The 14,519-nt window shown below is 42.1% G+C and overlaps 1 protein-coding gene across 1 annotated transcript in view; it reads right to left on the bottom strand.

Annotated features, from left to right (window-relative positions):
• The window catches only part of FAT3 (FAT atypical cadherin 3), a 98,511-nt gene that overhangs the window by 22,630 nt on the left and 61,362 nt on the right, over positions 1 to 14,519 (bottom strand). Inside the window, exons 15-17 of the mRNA XM_050976428.1 lie at positions 13,857 to 13,991; positions 12,686 to 12,843; positions 4,656 to 5,124 (exon numbers count right to left, since the gene is read on the bottom strand). Coding sequence (XP_050832385.1) covers positions 4,656 to 5,124; positions 12,686 to 12,843; positions 13,857 to 13,991 — 762 coding nt within the window. The remainder of the gene's footprint in view (positions 1 to 4,655; positions 5,125 to 12,685; positions 12,844 to 13,856; positions 13,992 to 14,519) is intronic.

Below are 14,519 nucleotides of genomic sequence, written 5' to 3'. Positions count from 1 at the left end.
GTCTTTGCTGAACCAGTGCTTTCTATGAGAGGATTGGCGTGCTTTTAAAGTAGGAATTCAAGAACAGACACCTATAATCAGCTATTAAAAATATTAAACACCCCAAAATTTCTAAAAATACTTTAAAAAAAATAATTGATGTGAATTTGGTATACTCACATCACAGTATGCTGGGCTGTTTACGTGTGTAAAAAAGCAAGATCAAGAGCATTAGTAAGACCAGGTCAGTTCTGTGGTATTATGACATTAATTTTTCCTGAATTTCTTTTTTATGAATTACCTGATCCTCAAAACCAGCCATGAGTAATGCTGCCAACAGCATTTAAAGCATGTGTTAAACCCACCACCCAAGTGCCATGTTGCATTTTCTCCTCCCTTTGAATTTTAGCTCTGTTCATGAAAAAAAAAAAAAAAGAAAAAAGAATAGAAGAAAAGTGGAAAGTGGGGAAAGCAAAATGACTTTATGTCCCCACACTCTGCCCACAGTCCTTGACTCAGTAAATATTTCCGCTCAAATGCTTCACATTCAAATAAAATCGCCTACTCATATAAGCCATTTACTTTAATCAAAACCAGATGTATACAGGACTGATCAAATCAAAAGGGAGTAACTATACTTATAATTGCAGGCTTTACAAGCATGAGTTTTCTCTCTGTGGTTGAAAACCTTGCAGCAGTCTTTGCATGTGATTCCAGTAAAGGTTTCTATTGCTGAGATTGCTTATACTGTTACTCATGCAGATAAACATACATTTACCATGGGCAGCTCTGCAAGTGCCACACTATTATTAAGGTTGTGTGACATTTCCCATTTTAAGACCTCATATTCAGCAGCTTATAGCTTAACCACACTTTAAACACTTGGTTGAATTTTCCTGGGAAGTTTCAGTTCAAAGAGCCAAGCTGTTTCTGAAACTCATGCTGTTCGTTAGGTTTCAAAATGCTAGCTTTCTATAAAAATAGATTTACTGACCCATACTTATGGACAGGGACTGGAAGAATGTGGCCTATACTTTGGGGCTGTGGTTTCCACTGTCTCCCAAGAAAACTGAGTATGTCTCTTTCTGCTATGAGTCTCTTGAGCTGTCAGATCCAGTGAGTGCTCATCCCCCTCCGCCAACTCCTATTTAAGCAGGCACTGGATCTCCACATGGGGTCTCTGGACACACAGTCCCCCCTCCTGTACCACTGACATCACTTGGACAACACTGAGAGCAAGCAGAGATTCATGTCGTGGTCACTTTCTGCTGGCTCAGAAACCAGAGTTTGAAAGCAGAGAGGCTTTTCTATACTCTTGGAGTTCCCATCTGAGCTGTCTGTCCTCTCTCATACAGGCTGAGATCCCCATTCTGCTCTGTTCCATTTGCAGAGAGATCAGGCAGAAAGAGCCACTGTGGGTCAGCTTAGCCCTGTGCCAGTCCTGCTTTGGGGCAACACCTCTGTGCTCAGTCCTGAGCCCTGTGCAGCCCAGGCATAGCCCTGCCCCACACCAGGGGCTGTGAAGCTGCTGGGAATGTGTCCGTCCAAACCCTAATAGCGGCAGCATGGACACACTCCTAGTGCATTCAGAGCACTTCCCCAAACAGGGCCATGGCATCACTCTATTCCCACAGCCACAGGATGAAGGAAAAGGCAATTGAGGCAGCCTTTTACTGATAGTGAACAGGGCAGTAGGCATTTCTATGGAAAGGAAGATCTCAGGAACAGAGACAGAATAGAGAATCTTAGATTTTCTATAATAGGAACACTGTTATAGAGGTTTGTGTTGTAGATGCTCAATTTATGCAAATTATGTGTAAATTAGACATGGCCTCTTTGACTTCTGGTATGTAGCCAGCAACTCTTTCACATTATAATGCTGGGTAACCTTTGCTTGACTGTTTTCTTCTTAATGTAGCTATAAATCTCAGCTTTCTTTTTCTCTCTCCTACTTTTCTTGTAAAGCACAGTAGGTTGTCCATAACTACAAGGATGCTAACAGTATATGAAATCTGCTTTGTAAAATTTGAACTAGAGGGTTTATTTATTAAAAAAAAATCTTATGCCAAATAGTCTCTGTTTAGGAAGAGGAACGTTATTTTCCAAAAACTGAAAAAGGAGGATAATGTCATAGAAAATATTAGTCAAGAGATCCTGACGGTACTGAATGCCCTGTGATTGGGAAAAGGACCTTTTCATGGTATATTTTTGCATTCTTCCACTCACTAAAAAAGAAAAAAGCTGCCATTTTTGTTCTTAAGAAAATTCTTTAGAAAATGAAGGATTTTTATTTCTTTTTTAAATGGAAGTCAGCTGCTAACACCTATGTCAGCAAGTGCAATGGTTGACAGTTCTTAAAAGCACATTGCAATTTGCGTCTCTGCAACTAGGACTTGCAATGCTGATGGACTCCTGTGCTCTTAGAATTTAATTATGTGGCCTTTCAGCATATGGAGACACTAACAACAGAATTACTTTGCCTAGTGAAAGCAAAAATGCTCATGGCCTTCTCCTTATGGGCTGGGCTGCAGAACCACCGACATCCAGTCAGGGCCCATTGCACTGGAATTATGGCTTTATAACAATCCTTTATTTACACACACTGCTGAGACAGTAAAAACAGCAAACAGATTTTTTGACGGCAGGCAGCCAAAACATCCCTGCAGGGCACATGCCCCTCGCCGAGGCAGGAACACAGGCAAGTTAAATCAGTTCTGTGACTGCTTTCCAGCAGCGAATTTTGTTGATGTGAAAATGGTATTTGCCATCGCAGTAATAAGATGGGTCCAAACTTCAGGGCTGCTCATTTCTCCCTTACCCTGCGTCCCCCCTCAGTTTGAATTGGCTTGCACATGGTGCTGGGAAAAAAAGGATTACTGTAAGGAGTTCTGTTAGAAAGGTTTCAATTTACTCATCATGAGATTACTGAGCAATACTGTAAATTGACTCAAATAAAATCAATAGAAGGAACTGTTCTCATGCTTCCTAGGATGTGAGGCGAATGGCTAACCTCATTCCTTAAGTAGGGACTCTGAATCAAAGCCATCATACAGATGTTCCCGTACATACACATCCACATTTCCTTGGAATTTCAATAATCATGATTAGTGATTCTTCCAGTGGCTGCAGCATCCTTCTGTCTCAGAATTATCTTTTTTTGCCCTTGTTGTGCAGCCCTCCTTTTCTCTCCTTCTCTTGGCAAATAAAGACCCTTAAGGAGAAACACACAAGCAGCAACTTTTCTCCTCATGCCCAACAACACATCCTGGATTGCCAGGGCTGTGCTTCATTCCTTCTAACTGACCTCCCATTTCTTTCCATCAACAGCAAAGCTGATAGGATCCCTGATGCATCATTTGTGATAGCATGGGACAAGAGGTGGCTGAATCAAAGCCAAAGACCCAGAGGAGATGCTAGCTGAGACAGTCCAGCATGGACAAATCCACATTTTCAGGACTTACTTCATAGGAGTGGGGCTAATCAACCGAGAAACTTATCACAGTTTTGCTCAGATCTCACCACATGTCAGTTGTGAACTGATCTGAAGTTTAGGCCTAAAAACTCTGTGTGGTGGAGGGGACTCAGAAAGGAAATATGAGAGTCAGGCTTAAACTAATAAAAACCAGAAATAATAACTATGGGTGCAAGGGAATTGCATGGACACATTAAAGCAGAAAGCCCTGGGACAGTGGTTAAATGCTCCATAAAACAAGAGTTTAGGCAGGAACTGCCCTAGAGAACCATGACCAAAACTCACTGACAGTAAGTGGATGGAAAGCACTGAACTTGCAGAAAACCTCTCTGTTGAGCAACCTCCTTTTCAGAGGAAGTTTTATTCTGCCAGAAAAGGTGTGCAGGGCTGCATGCTAATACAGGATGGGGACTTGGAAGGGAAACTCCTACCCTGCAGGAAGAGAACTGCCCGAGAGGCAATGTTCTACACGTGTGCCTTTTGCTTTTCTCCTGCTAACATGCTGACTATTCTGGTAACTTGTACACTGCAGTAAGTCACTCCTATCAAATGACACAAACCACCACATAACCACTGGATAGGAAACTCCAACACAAGCACAGTCTAAATCAATGCCCTATAAAATTTGGATAGTATTACTTAGACCTTAAAGCGCTCAGGCCTCCAAAAAAGCTGTAAAATACAGTTCAGGGGGGTTTATAATGGGCCCAACTTGCTATTTTCCATGCAGACATGTAATGAAATTACTCACTTCCAAAAGGACGAAGGTGTTTGCAGACAGCTCAGTAATTATTTGTGACAGCTTCGGAAACAGAGTAAGGCAACACTGCTGTTACATCTGTGATGGACATTTCAAATCACCATCTTTGTGTACAGCCCTCAATGCTGTAAGGATGCTGTAAATGGATTCTGAAAAATCCAGCTGAACATTACAGTAATTGTAATTCTATTGGTTTCTATAGAAATAGGATTATACTAACAGCCAATAAATCAATTTCCTCCTGGAACACTAATGCAATAAGAAGGGGGACCATTTCACTGTTATTTATAGAGCAAACAGCTTTTACCCAATTTGCAATACCTATCAGAGTTTTATAGAGTTCATGAGATTTTTCAAGCACGTTGCTGCATAAAACCATCTCTGGCAATAAATTACAGAGGGAGACGGGGAGGGGGAAGCCCAGAAAGTAATGAAAGCATTTACCACCAGATGGCACGGCAGTACAGGTGCCGCCGTTCTGGCAGGGGTGTCTCTCGCAGGCATCGGGATACAGGACGCAGCCGAGCTTCAATTCCGTCAGGCCGACCACTTCTGCGAAGCTGCTGCGCTTGTTCTGGAGGGGCAGCTCGTTGTTATTTAGGACCACTGAGTCCAGGCAGCCCTGGAAGCCGCTCAGGACCTGCGTTGTCCTCTTGTCAGTCAGGCTGCGGACGTTATCCACTTGGACCTGGGCGCCGAAGTAGACGGAGCTATCCGTGCTGAGCGTCTGGAAGTAGAGGGGGGCTTTGCGGCGCTCCACGTAGCTGTCGTCCAGGGACAGGCTGGTGAAATTGCGGTTCAGCTCCAGGAAGACTGAATGCCAGCTTCCATCGTTAACGGCCCTTCCAGAAATTCCCAGGATTCCTGGGCCACTTCCGCAATCCAACTGGAACCAGAGTTTGCCATCGACGATCTGCAGGAGGAAAACAGAAATAAAAGCGCTTCAGGCGCTCAGCTGTCTCGTAATTCGCTCTCACAGAGAATCTGGAAGCACAGAGAACTTCTACACAGTCTCTGCACACTGTTAAAGCTGCTCTCCTACATGACACTAAACCAGCAAATAGCTGTGCCTGTATCATGAGCAAAAAAAAGTAAGCTGGAAAATAGCAGCTAACTTCGAATTTGCCTGAAGCCAATTACTGCAGGAAAACTAAAAATACAGAAAATCATATGGGTGCAGAACACAGGTGAAAACTGGGATAATTATATGTTTTTTTACTGGACAGGATACAGACTTGAGGACCCTTGTTCTGCTCTTGGCTCTGCTGTCGAACAGCTGTGTCTCTCTCAGCTGTGATTCTGCTCCCAGTGCTGATGTGATCAAAAGGACAGTCAGGGCACAGGATCACCTCTTAGTGTTTGAGAGGCTTGTGGCAAAGCCAATGGCCACACTTGCAGCTGGTGATGTTAGGTACTCTGCTCATGCAGACAGACATCCTGTGCTTCTGTAACTTAAAGGAGCATCTCAAAGAGGTGTGGATTTTCCCTTAAACATCATAAGTTTGCTATCACTAAATACAACAGTAAGATATTATTTGACCAATAGTCAGTTATTTCATAAAGATGCAACACAACCTGCTCTGTGTATACCTCACAGATGACATAAAGATGGGTCTTGCTTTCTTTCTCTCCTAGTATTTATGCTGGACTCATGGATTTAGAGAGCTTGTAGGGGATTTCTTACTCTCCCTCCTGTCCCTCACCCATCCGAAGTCCTTGTAAAAAGAAAATCTGTGCTACCCTGCTGGGGCAGGCAAAGTGCAGAGTGAGGGAATGGATATGAAGTGCTGCGTTCCTGATTAGCAGTTTACCCCAAGATTTTAGGTTTCTTGAACAGATGGCATATAAGTTTAAAATGGCTGACAAGGTTGGAAATAATTTCTTATGACACATTAATTGGATTCAAGTTCTCTGAAAGTTCTTCCAAGTATTTTATCTTTATGCCATGCTCTAGGAAGTATTTCTTTCTGCAAACCCCATTTCAAGACAGTTCTGTCCCATTATTTATCCCCCTGAAAAGTTCAGGTGCTGTGTCATTTTTCATCCTTCCAGGCAGCTCACATGGTCCTCTCACTGGTGCATCTGTTACAGAGACTGACTGCTCCCACCAGTAAGAGCAGAGTTTCCACAGCTGTCACTGCAAGAACCCCACAGAGCTTTGGTGGCCTGCTGAACTGGAATGGAAAATACAGATGTGAGGATGCTGCAGTGTGTCCATCTGCCTTTGGCCATTTTTGGCCATTTCTAGCATGACCAGTCATGTCAGATGAAGACATCCCTTGGCATGTGACTGTGTGGTCAAACTCTTCTCAGACAGGTTCCCTGATGTGGCTTGAAGGTAAACAGGAAAGCGTTAATCTACATGAGCAGCTTGTGATGTCTGCCATTAACAGCATTTTATGTCCTTGGAGGTTGACAAAACTACCAGGAGAAAAGCTACAGGCAAAATCTTGAGATCTGTAGATCTCTGGATTTCTTTCTCCTTTACAAATCCTTGGTTTCCTGTCTGGCTGACTCTGAACTGGACCTCGAGCCAAATCACACTGGGCAATCAGGGGATAAACCACACCACTCCTCTGCCCAGTGACTGCTCAGCAGCACGGACACAGAGGTGCCAAGCATGGGGCAAGCTCCTCAGAGATGCCAGCTGCCCACTTACTCTGCATGATGGGAAGGAGTATAGAGGAATGAATACACGTAGAAGGAGCCAAGGGACAGAACTAGAATTAGCCCCTGCTATGAACAACTGGCTGGTTTGCAGTCCCTGCTCTGTAGGATGTAATGAAACTGAAAAGAAATCAGATCTATGACTGTAATACATGCTTAAGGGATGGATGTTGCTTGATACTCCTACAGCTCAATCAAATAAGGCTAATGGACGTACAGAATAATGAGTTTGGATCATTTTTCATTAAAAAGCATTTTCTTAAAGGACTCATAACTCAGCTGTAAACAGTTTCTGTAGATTGAAATTGGGTCTGTTAAAGCATATTCCCAGGAAGAATCTTGGTAAACAAGATGCCCTGATAAATAGAGAATTTCTTCCCTCCAGAGATGGAGCAATAGTTTCTTTCCTCACGGTGCAACAAAACAGTCCATAAACATTGAAGGTGCTGCTCAGAAAGTGTGGTCTGTCTCACCAGGAATACAAATCAAACAGAAAAATGCCTACCAACATATTACACTTTGAAAAACAGCCATCACTGGATAAGCAGATAACTTGCTGCTTACTTAAAAGGCTTTTTTCCTATGGAAACTCTTACACTGATTGTGTATAATATACATATACCTCCCCTATGACTACTTATGCCCTGAAGGACCTACTGCCTGCATGTCTATTACTCTTACTCACAGAACATGTTTTTCCAATTATCTTTATAAATACAACGCCACATTTGAGCACCTGGGATAAATATTACCCCATTTGTATGCAGAAAACTATGATCTAAAAGATTTGCCATTAAAATATGTTTTATACATCTTTCTCATCCACTTTTATTTCTCCTTACCAGCAGATGATCGGACATGCACAGTAAATATATATTGTCTGAAGGGTTAGGTTTCCTTCCTGTTATTGAAGAAACACGAGTAACCTCTAACTAGAAGGAAAGATGGAAAGGATGGTCTGATGCTTACAGTACTAGCCTAAGACATGACAGATCTGCGTGGGAATCCACACTCTGCAACATTCTTCCTCTGAGATCTCAGGCAAGCCATTAGTTTCAGGTCTCCATCAGTAAAAGAGGGGTAACGTCATTTCCCTACCTCACACCACTGCTTCACAGATACATGCATTAAAGACTCTGTGACATGCCCAGATGCCCCTAGCAATGGGACCATAAAAGCACTGTCATTAATCAGATGGCCATGGGCCTTGCTGTAGAGGGGCTGGGAGGAAGTATTTGTTCCCTGATGGACTTTGAGGAGGAGTAGGGAGAACAGGAAGAACTGGCAAGGAGCAGATGCTGCAAAGGGCTCCACTCTTGAGTACTCAGCAGCTGGACTGGCCAGGCAGGGAGGAGAAGGTTTTTCCACCTAACAGGTAAAATTGCTGTCCCCACTCCTAAGCACAGAGAATTCAAGTATCACTCAGCAACTATTCCCTGGTGTTCCTGTGATTCCTTGTAGCCACTGAGATCTCAGGGTCACTGCTCAGTCCTCAGAGGGGGCTCTTTGATTATAGCCTGGACCTCGGTACCAAGAAAAGCTGAACTTCAAGCTCCCTGAGGGACCTTCAAGGAAAAAATATGGGCATCCAATGAATACCCAGGCTCTTGTCCAGGCTCAGTAGTTATCCAGACAATAACTGTTATCCAGTTATCCAGTGGCATGGTTGGTCTGCTTGAGAGCTGGTATGGTCAGACTGTCAGTCCACCACTGAATGTGTGGTGTTGCTTTTTTCATCCATCTATGTAGTGCAACACTGCAGAAAGCCTGAGTTACTCCATCTCACAGCAGAGACATGCAAACTTTGCAACCTCTCACCAGTGCAGCCCATGGCACCAGCAGAGACCCCTCTGCACCATGAAAGCAGAGAGATACTGCTTCATCTAGCTGGGCAGAAAATTCCCACAAAGCTTCCACTTCCCAGAGCTTTCTAGGCTCAGGGTTTAGCTACATCTCTGTTATAACAATTATCACAGGGAGGTTAGTGTACACTTAAGCATATATGCCACAAGATCTCACCTGGAAGAAGTTAAAAGAACAGTGAAGACTCCAAAAGCCGATGCAATCTGTTACATTTCAATAATTTCATTCAATGGGCAGAATGAAGCCAAACACATACTGTAAATTATATTGGAATATTAGTCTGGCTAAGATGTTTGGCTAACATCCATATTTGTGTATCAACGTAGGTAATAAAATGATCAAATGGTTCTTCTGAGACCACCTCCAGCTCACACAGTCCATCTGCAGTCAAACACCATGGATACAGCATGCTGCCTCCTAATCTATCTGGGGAAATATCTCGTTAGCCGAATTACATTTCAGGTTCGTTTGTGTAAATCGGTGTATTTAATTAAAACATTACTCGTTTCAACTCCAGCCACAACTGGGATCATATCCAAACTTCAGTCCTATCCAGCATAAGCCATGAAGCAGTAATGCATTAAAATGTGTAATACACACTTAACTAAGCCACCCAAAGTTTCACATTAACTGCCTGGACCGAAGAACATATGCTTGCCCTTTACTTTACTTTAGCTGCTATATTTGTGGCATGGTAGGAAAGTTATTCATGACCTATTTTTAATTCTTAAAATTTAAAAACAAGAAGAATCTCCATTATATTCCTTGGGGGAAAAAATAGAACTCTCTTCTGCAATGGCCTTGTAATGCTTTAGATGGTTAAATCTTACTTTTCTGAATTAGCTGCTACATAGGTAAAAAGAAAAGGGTGGTACTGGTTTTGGGACAAGCAATCTTTCCAAAGGAAAAAAAGGTCAACATTGATCTGCATCTCATTTTGCTCCAATTGTCTTAAAAGCAAGAGCATGCAACAACAACAAAAACAAAAAAACAAACAAACAAAAAAAACCCAACCAAAACCAGCCTCTCAAAATCGATGGATGAGTTGCTTTATTTGAAACAGCTGAATAAATGACACCCTTATTTTATTATATCAATAGAGTGTAGCTGGTAGGCTTTCAGCAAAGTAGCAAACAAGCAGTTTGCTCTATGGAATTGATTACTCATCCAGGAAGGACACTGTCTTAAGATTATGAAGTACTTCCATCCCTGGAGTTATCACAAATGTATGAGCTTCCAAAATTAAGCTGGCCATTTAAACACCAAAAAGCATATTGCAGCATTAATTTTTAAACAGCCTGCAATGACAGAGACTTTGTTCAAAACAATCAATGCCACTCTGTGCCCCAACAGCACAGGTGTTTCTGCCTCTCTTCCCATGGGCTCATACCTTGTGGGTCTAAATTTCTTCCACCTCTGCCTTTGTTTGAAGCTCAGTGATGGTGCTGGGCCCTGTGGTGGTAATCCAGCAGATACTTGAGTAGATGCTTAAAATTAAGGTATGTGAATAGTTTCAATTGGTTTCAAATACAGGAAGTTAGGCAAGTGATTAAGTGCTTCGCTGGAGTGATGCCAGAGTGCTCAAAAGAACACAGGATTTCAGCCTTTATCCTCTTTTTGGAAAGCTTCTCCTCATGTTTAATTTAACTGAAAGTAATGCTCAAATGATAACAACTTCACATTTATAGACCTCTAATTAATCTGCTTAATGGCCTCATTTCTGAGTGCCTCCCTACTTCCCAACATATGTACCTGGTTAAAGGAAGCCTTACCTCTGGTTTACAAATGAAAAAAAATGTGTGTTTAGAAAGTCTAAGCATAACTTCTTCGAAAACACCCGAGTCAGGGGTCTCCAAAGTGCAGTCCAAGAGCCAGCTGCCATCCCTGAAGAGATCTGACAGGACTGAATCCCTTGGTGCCATTTGTCTGCCACAGAGCATGTTTTTTGAGAACTTAGCCTGCTATTCCTTGGTAAAAAGACCTTCACAAACTAAACTCTGACAATTCCCGATCTCTTAAGTGACACCATTTCTTAAAATAAACTACGCTGAATGTAATGATTTTGTTTCCTTTAAACCCCATGCATGCAGAGGCACAGTGCCAGACCTGGGAAAAGGATTCACTGCAACAGTGAATCCTGCCCTACTGAAAAGCTGAGCATGAGGCTTTGAGAAGGGAATTCCCTATGTCCTCCCCTGATCAATGCACAGGACAAAGCAGAGGCTACATGACCACGGACCTCACTCATCAGATATGTGAGGCAGCAGCTGCATATGAAGCTTTCTACTTTCTTTGTTCCTTAGACTTAGGGATCAAACCAGCTTGACATGGAGGTTGCTGACTGAGATTGGAGCACAATAACCACAGCTCTTATTGCTGCTCCTTGAAGTACTATTTTCAACTCAGCATTTTGCAAAGAAAAATAATTAGGTGATTATGTAGAGACTGAAAACATGATTCCTACTTTACAACTAAATACTTAATTCTGGTGATTGTAAAGGGCAGCTCTCTTACTGGTTTGGATTATTCTTTGTTTAGGGTTTGTTTGGTTTTTTTTTTCTGATGTGGGGTTTCTGTGTGTTTTTTTTTTTTTTTTAATTAACAATAGTAGTGGCATCAACTTTTCTATTTTGGTGGCAAAAATTTCCCAGCTTCAACTGGATATTTTCACTCCGTTGTCTATGACCCGGATATGCTGTGCTCCTTAATGATGAGAGCTTTATACACAAAACTCTAGCAAAACAAATTCTCCTATCACCATTCTAACTCCAATTCAGGCCATCTCTGCATCATCTCCTATTGTTTTCAAGTGGCAGCTACCACCACAGCCATTTCTTTTTTCCCAGGTATTTTTTGAAATTACCAAATTCCAAACATTACCTATTGACAGATGCTAAGAGCAAGCATGATGAAGACTTCAAAGAAGGTCTTCCAACCTGCAGTTTTGCTTGTTTTTTTTTAAAACAAAAACACATGCTTGAAAGTTCAAACTGTATTTCTATGTGTCTCAGAACAGAGGTTGTTTCATGCAAATCTGAACGCTGACAGTTCCTGGTGCTTGACAGACAGTACTTTTGCTCATGAAATACTTCAGTCTAACAGCTACAAAATTATTTGCTGCCCATTAATAACTCATCCAGCCATTTTCACATTACCTAAGCATTCAGCCAAAAGTACCCTAAAGATTGCAAATACAGACACAAAAGGCTCCGTGCCATTTCTTCCACTGCTGAATTATAGAATGTGGCTGAAATACAAATGTCAATTTTTCATTTGGTACCTTAGAGGCTACAGCAGAAATACTATATGTGCAGGCTCTTGGATGAGCCTAGTACTCCCTCTCCATCCTGAATTTATTTGCCATTCCACAGAAAAAAACCAAACCAAAACAAAACAAAAAAAAAATGCATGGGAAGCTTATCAATTAAATATTGATTTGGTATCAATCTCCATTGACCCCATGACTCTCTCTAAAAAAAAAAATCTTAATCCACAGAGTGCAGAGATCTTCATATTCAGTAGGAGGCACGTTCTAAGCAGTTGGTTCCTGGAATTAGCTCACTAACAGTGAGGGCATATCCCCTAACCACAGACAGGACAGAAGGGAAGAACAGCAATTTCAGCAGGCTTAGTTTTGACTACATAGTCATATAAATGGCCAAATCTTACATCTCGTGCAGACTGGCTCCTGCACACAGACACACATAATGTGCTTATAATGAACAGCACCCAGTGGGGAATTTTCCAAGTAAAGTACCACTAACAAGCTGCTTTTCTGATCGTTGCTGTTGCTGCTGTTGTTGAAATTGTTTTTCCCTGTTAGAATCAGACTTCATCTTCTCAATCTACAGCTGAAATGAGAACAGCATTCCCCAAATCAAGAGCCAAGAGAAAATACAGGATCGAGAAAAACAACTGCAGAAAAGATAAGTTATTTTAATTACCTTCAGAATGATACAGGGATTGGCTCTGGTGTACATTATAATCCCATTGCTTTGCAGGGTTCGCAGCCGGAGAGCCAACTTGAATTCCTCTTTCTTGCTATTTTCAGAAACACGGTATTTAATGTAGCTATTTCCAGCAAAGCTAAGGGAAGTGTGGCCTGAAACAACCATTTTGAAAAGACACATGTGCTTTTAGTGATACATAAAACAATTCATCAACTGTTAAGTAATTAAAGAATCTATAAAGTTAATGAGAATGACTAGGAAGAAATAAATACAACTCATTTTTGATGAGAGAAAACAAAGCTGGCATCTACTACAAAATATTTCTGCATTTCCTTTTTTTAAGCTATTTTTCAGGCGATAGAGGAAAGTTCTATTTCTCCATATTTAAAAATTAAAAAAAGGGTTTTCTCCAAGTGATCAGCATTTTTCAGCTTATACAGTCCTGGAGGCACCAGTCTTGCCTAACTGATAGCAGAGGGAAGCATAGATGACCACACCTGCACATCAGGCTACTGAGCTATGGGTGTCAAGTTACCTGTGGGCAGATGTCAGGTAAACCCTTGCAATGAGTCCCCTGCAACCACTGCCCAGGAGCACAGTTCAGTATCTGCTGTGCTTTCATCAGGGAAACAGCACAAATCCTCTGTCCTGCAGCCTGGCATTCACTGAAGTCAACAAAAAGCTCTGCTTCACTGCCTGTCCACCTGGCTCTTCATATCCCAGGGAACAACACAGATGCAGAGAACTAGCAGATGTCCTCAAACTTTCTTTTTGGGATAGTGTAGTGTTTTCATTAATAAAGGTTGGAATTTTGGTGATCTAAATAGTAAGCAGAAGAGTTAATTATAGAGCTTTGCCCATGGGCAGGAAAACATCTGGCATAACATTCTCTAGGAAAAATTCTGTTTTCTCAGCAGCCTGTTTTACTGAGCTGGTATTCGAGCAAACCAGTGGGAATTTCCAAACAGAAAGTGGATCACAGTCTACATACAGCCCCTTGGCTTTAAAGACAAGTATTTATAGGGCTTTATATAAACACACACCCCAAGCGCCCGTGCTGAGATGGCTTAAGCAGTACATTTTCTGTTAACTTCACTGCCTACAAAATGGGAATGGCAGCACTTTATTGCCCAAGTATATCCCCCTTTATGGCTGTGACATGCACCTGAACACTCGCCAAGCTTTCCCGGTGGGCACTGGCAGATGAAGGGTCTCCGGTTGGCCTCGTAGCCCACACACTGCATGTCCCCTGGACACGGCTTCTCCAGGCAGGGATCGGTGGAGCCTGGGCAGAGTGCTCCTGCAACAAGGTAAAACACTGTCAGGGATCCACAGAGCAATGCATGATCTGCTGCAATACAGAGTAATGAAAGACCATTATTGATTGCACGCGTCAGTACAAGCAAAAAATGGCTTAATAATAACAATAACAACAGCAAAAAAGCCCCAACACACCTTCATAGAAAGGAACAGCTTTTGGGCAAGTACACAGCAGAACTGCAATAGTTCTTTTCCAAAGACTGCCCTAAACCCCGTGGGAACATATTATAAAAACAAACTATTATGAGCAGTAACTGGTTTATAACTGTGTGTGATAACTCTCAGGCCATTCTTTTTCCCACAAAGCTTCCTGCATGACGGCTTTAGAAATATGAGTGAAAAAAAATTGCTTGAAGCTATGCACTCCTCTTCCCCCAGCACACCCTTGAGAAGAAAATCTAAGGAGGTAGAAATGGTCACAGCACCAAACCTGCCAGAGTTTAAGCATTTGGACAATGCTCTCAGGACACGGTGTGATTCTTGGTGGTCCTGTGCAGGACCAGCAGCT

The sequence above is a fragment of the Serinus canaria genome, chromosome 1, assembly GCF_022539315.1.
Source record: "Serinus canaria isolate serCan28SL12 chromosome 1, serCan2020, whole genome shotgun sequence".
Lineage (NCBI taxonomy): Eukaryota > Metazoa > Chordata > Aves > Passeriformes > Fringillidae > Serinus > Serinus canaria.
The sequence above is the reverse complement of the archived record's forward strand: the minus strand, read 5'-3'. Positions and strand labels throughout refer to the sequence as shown.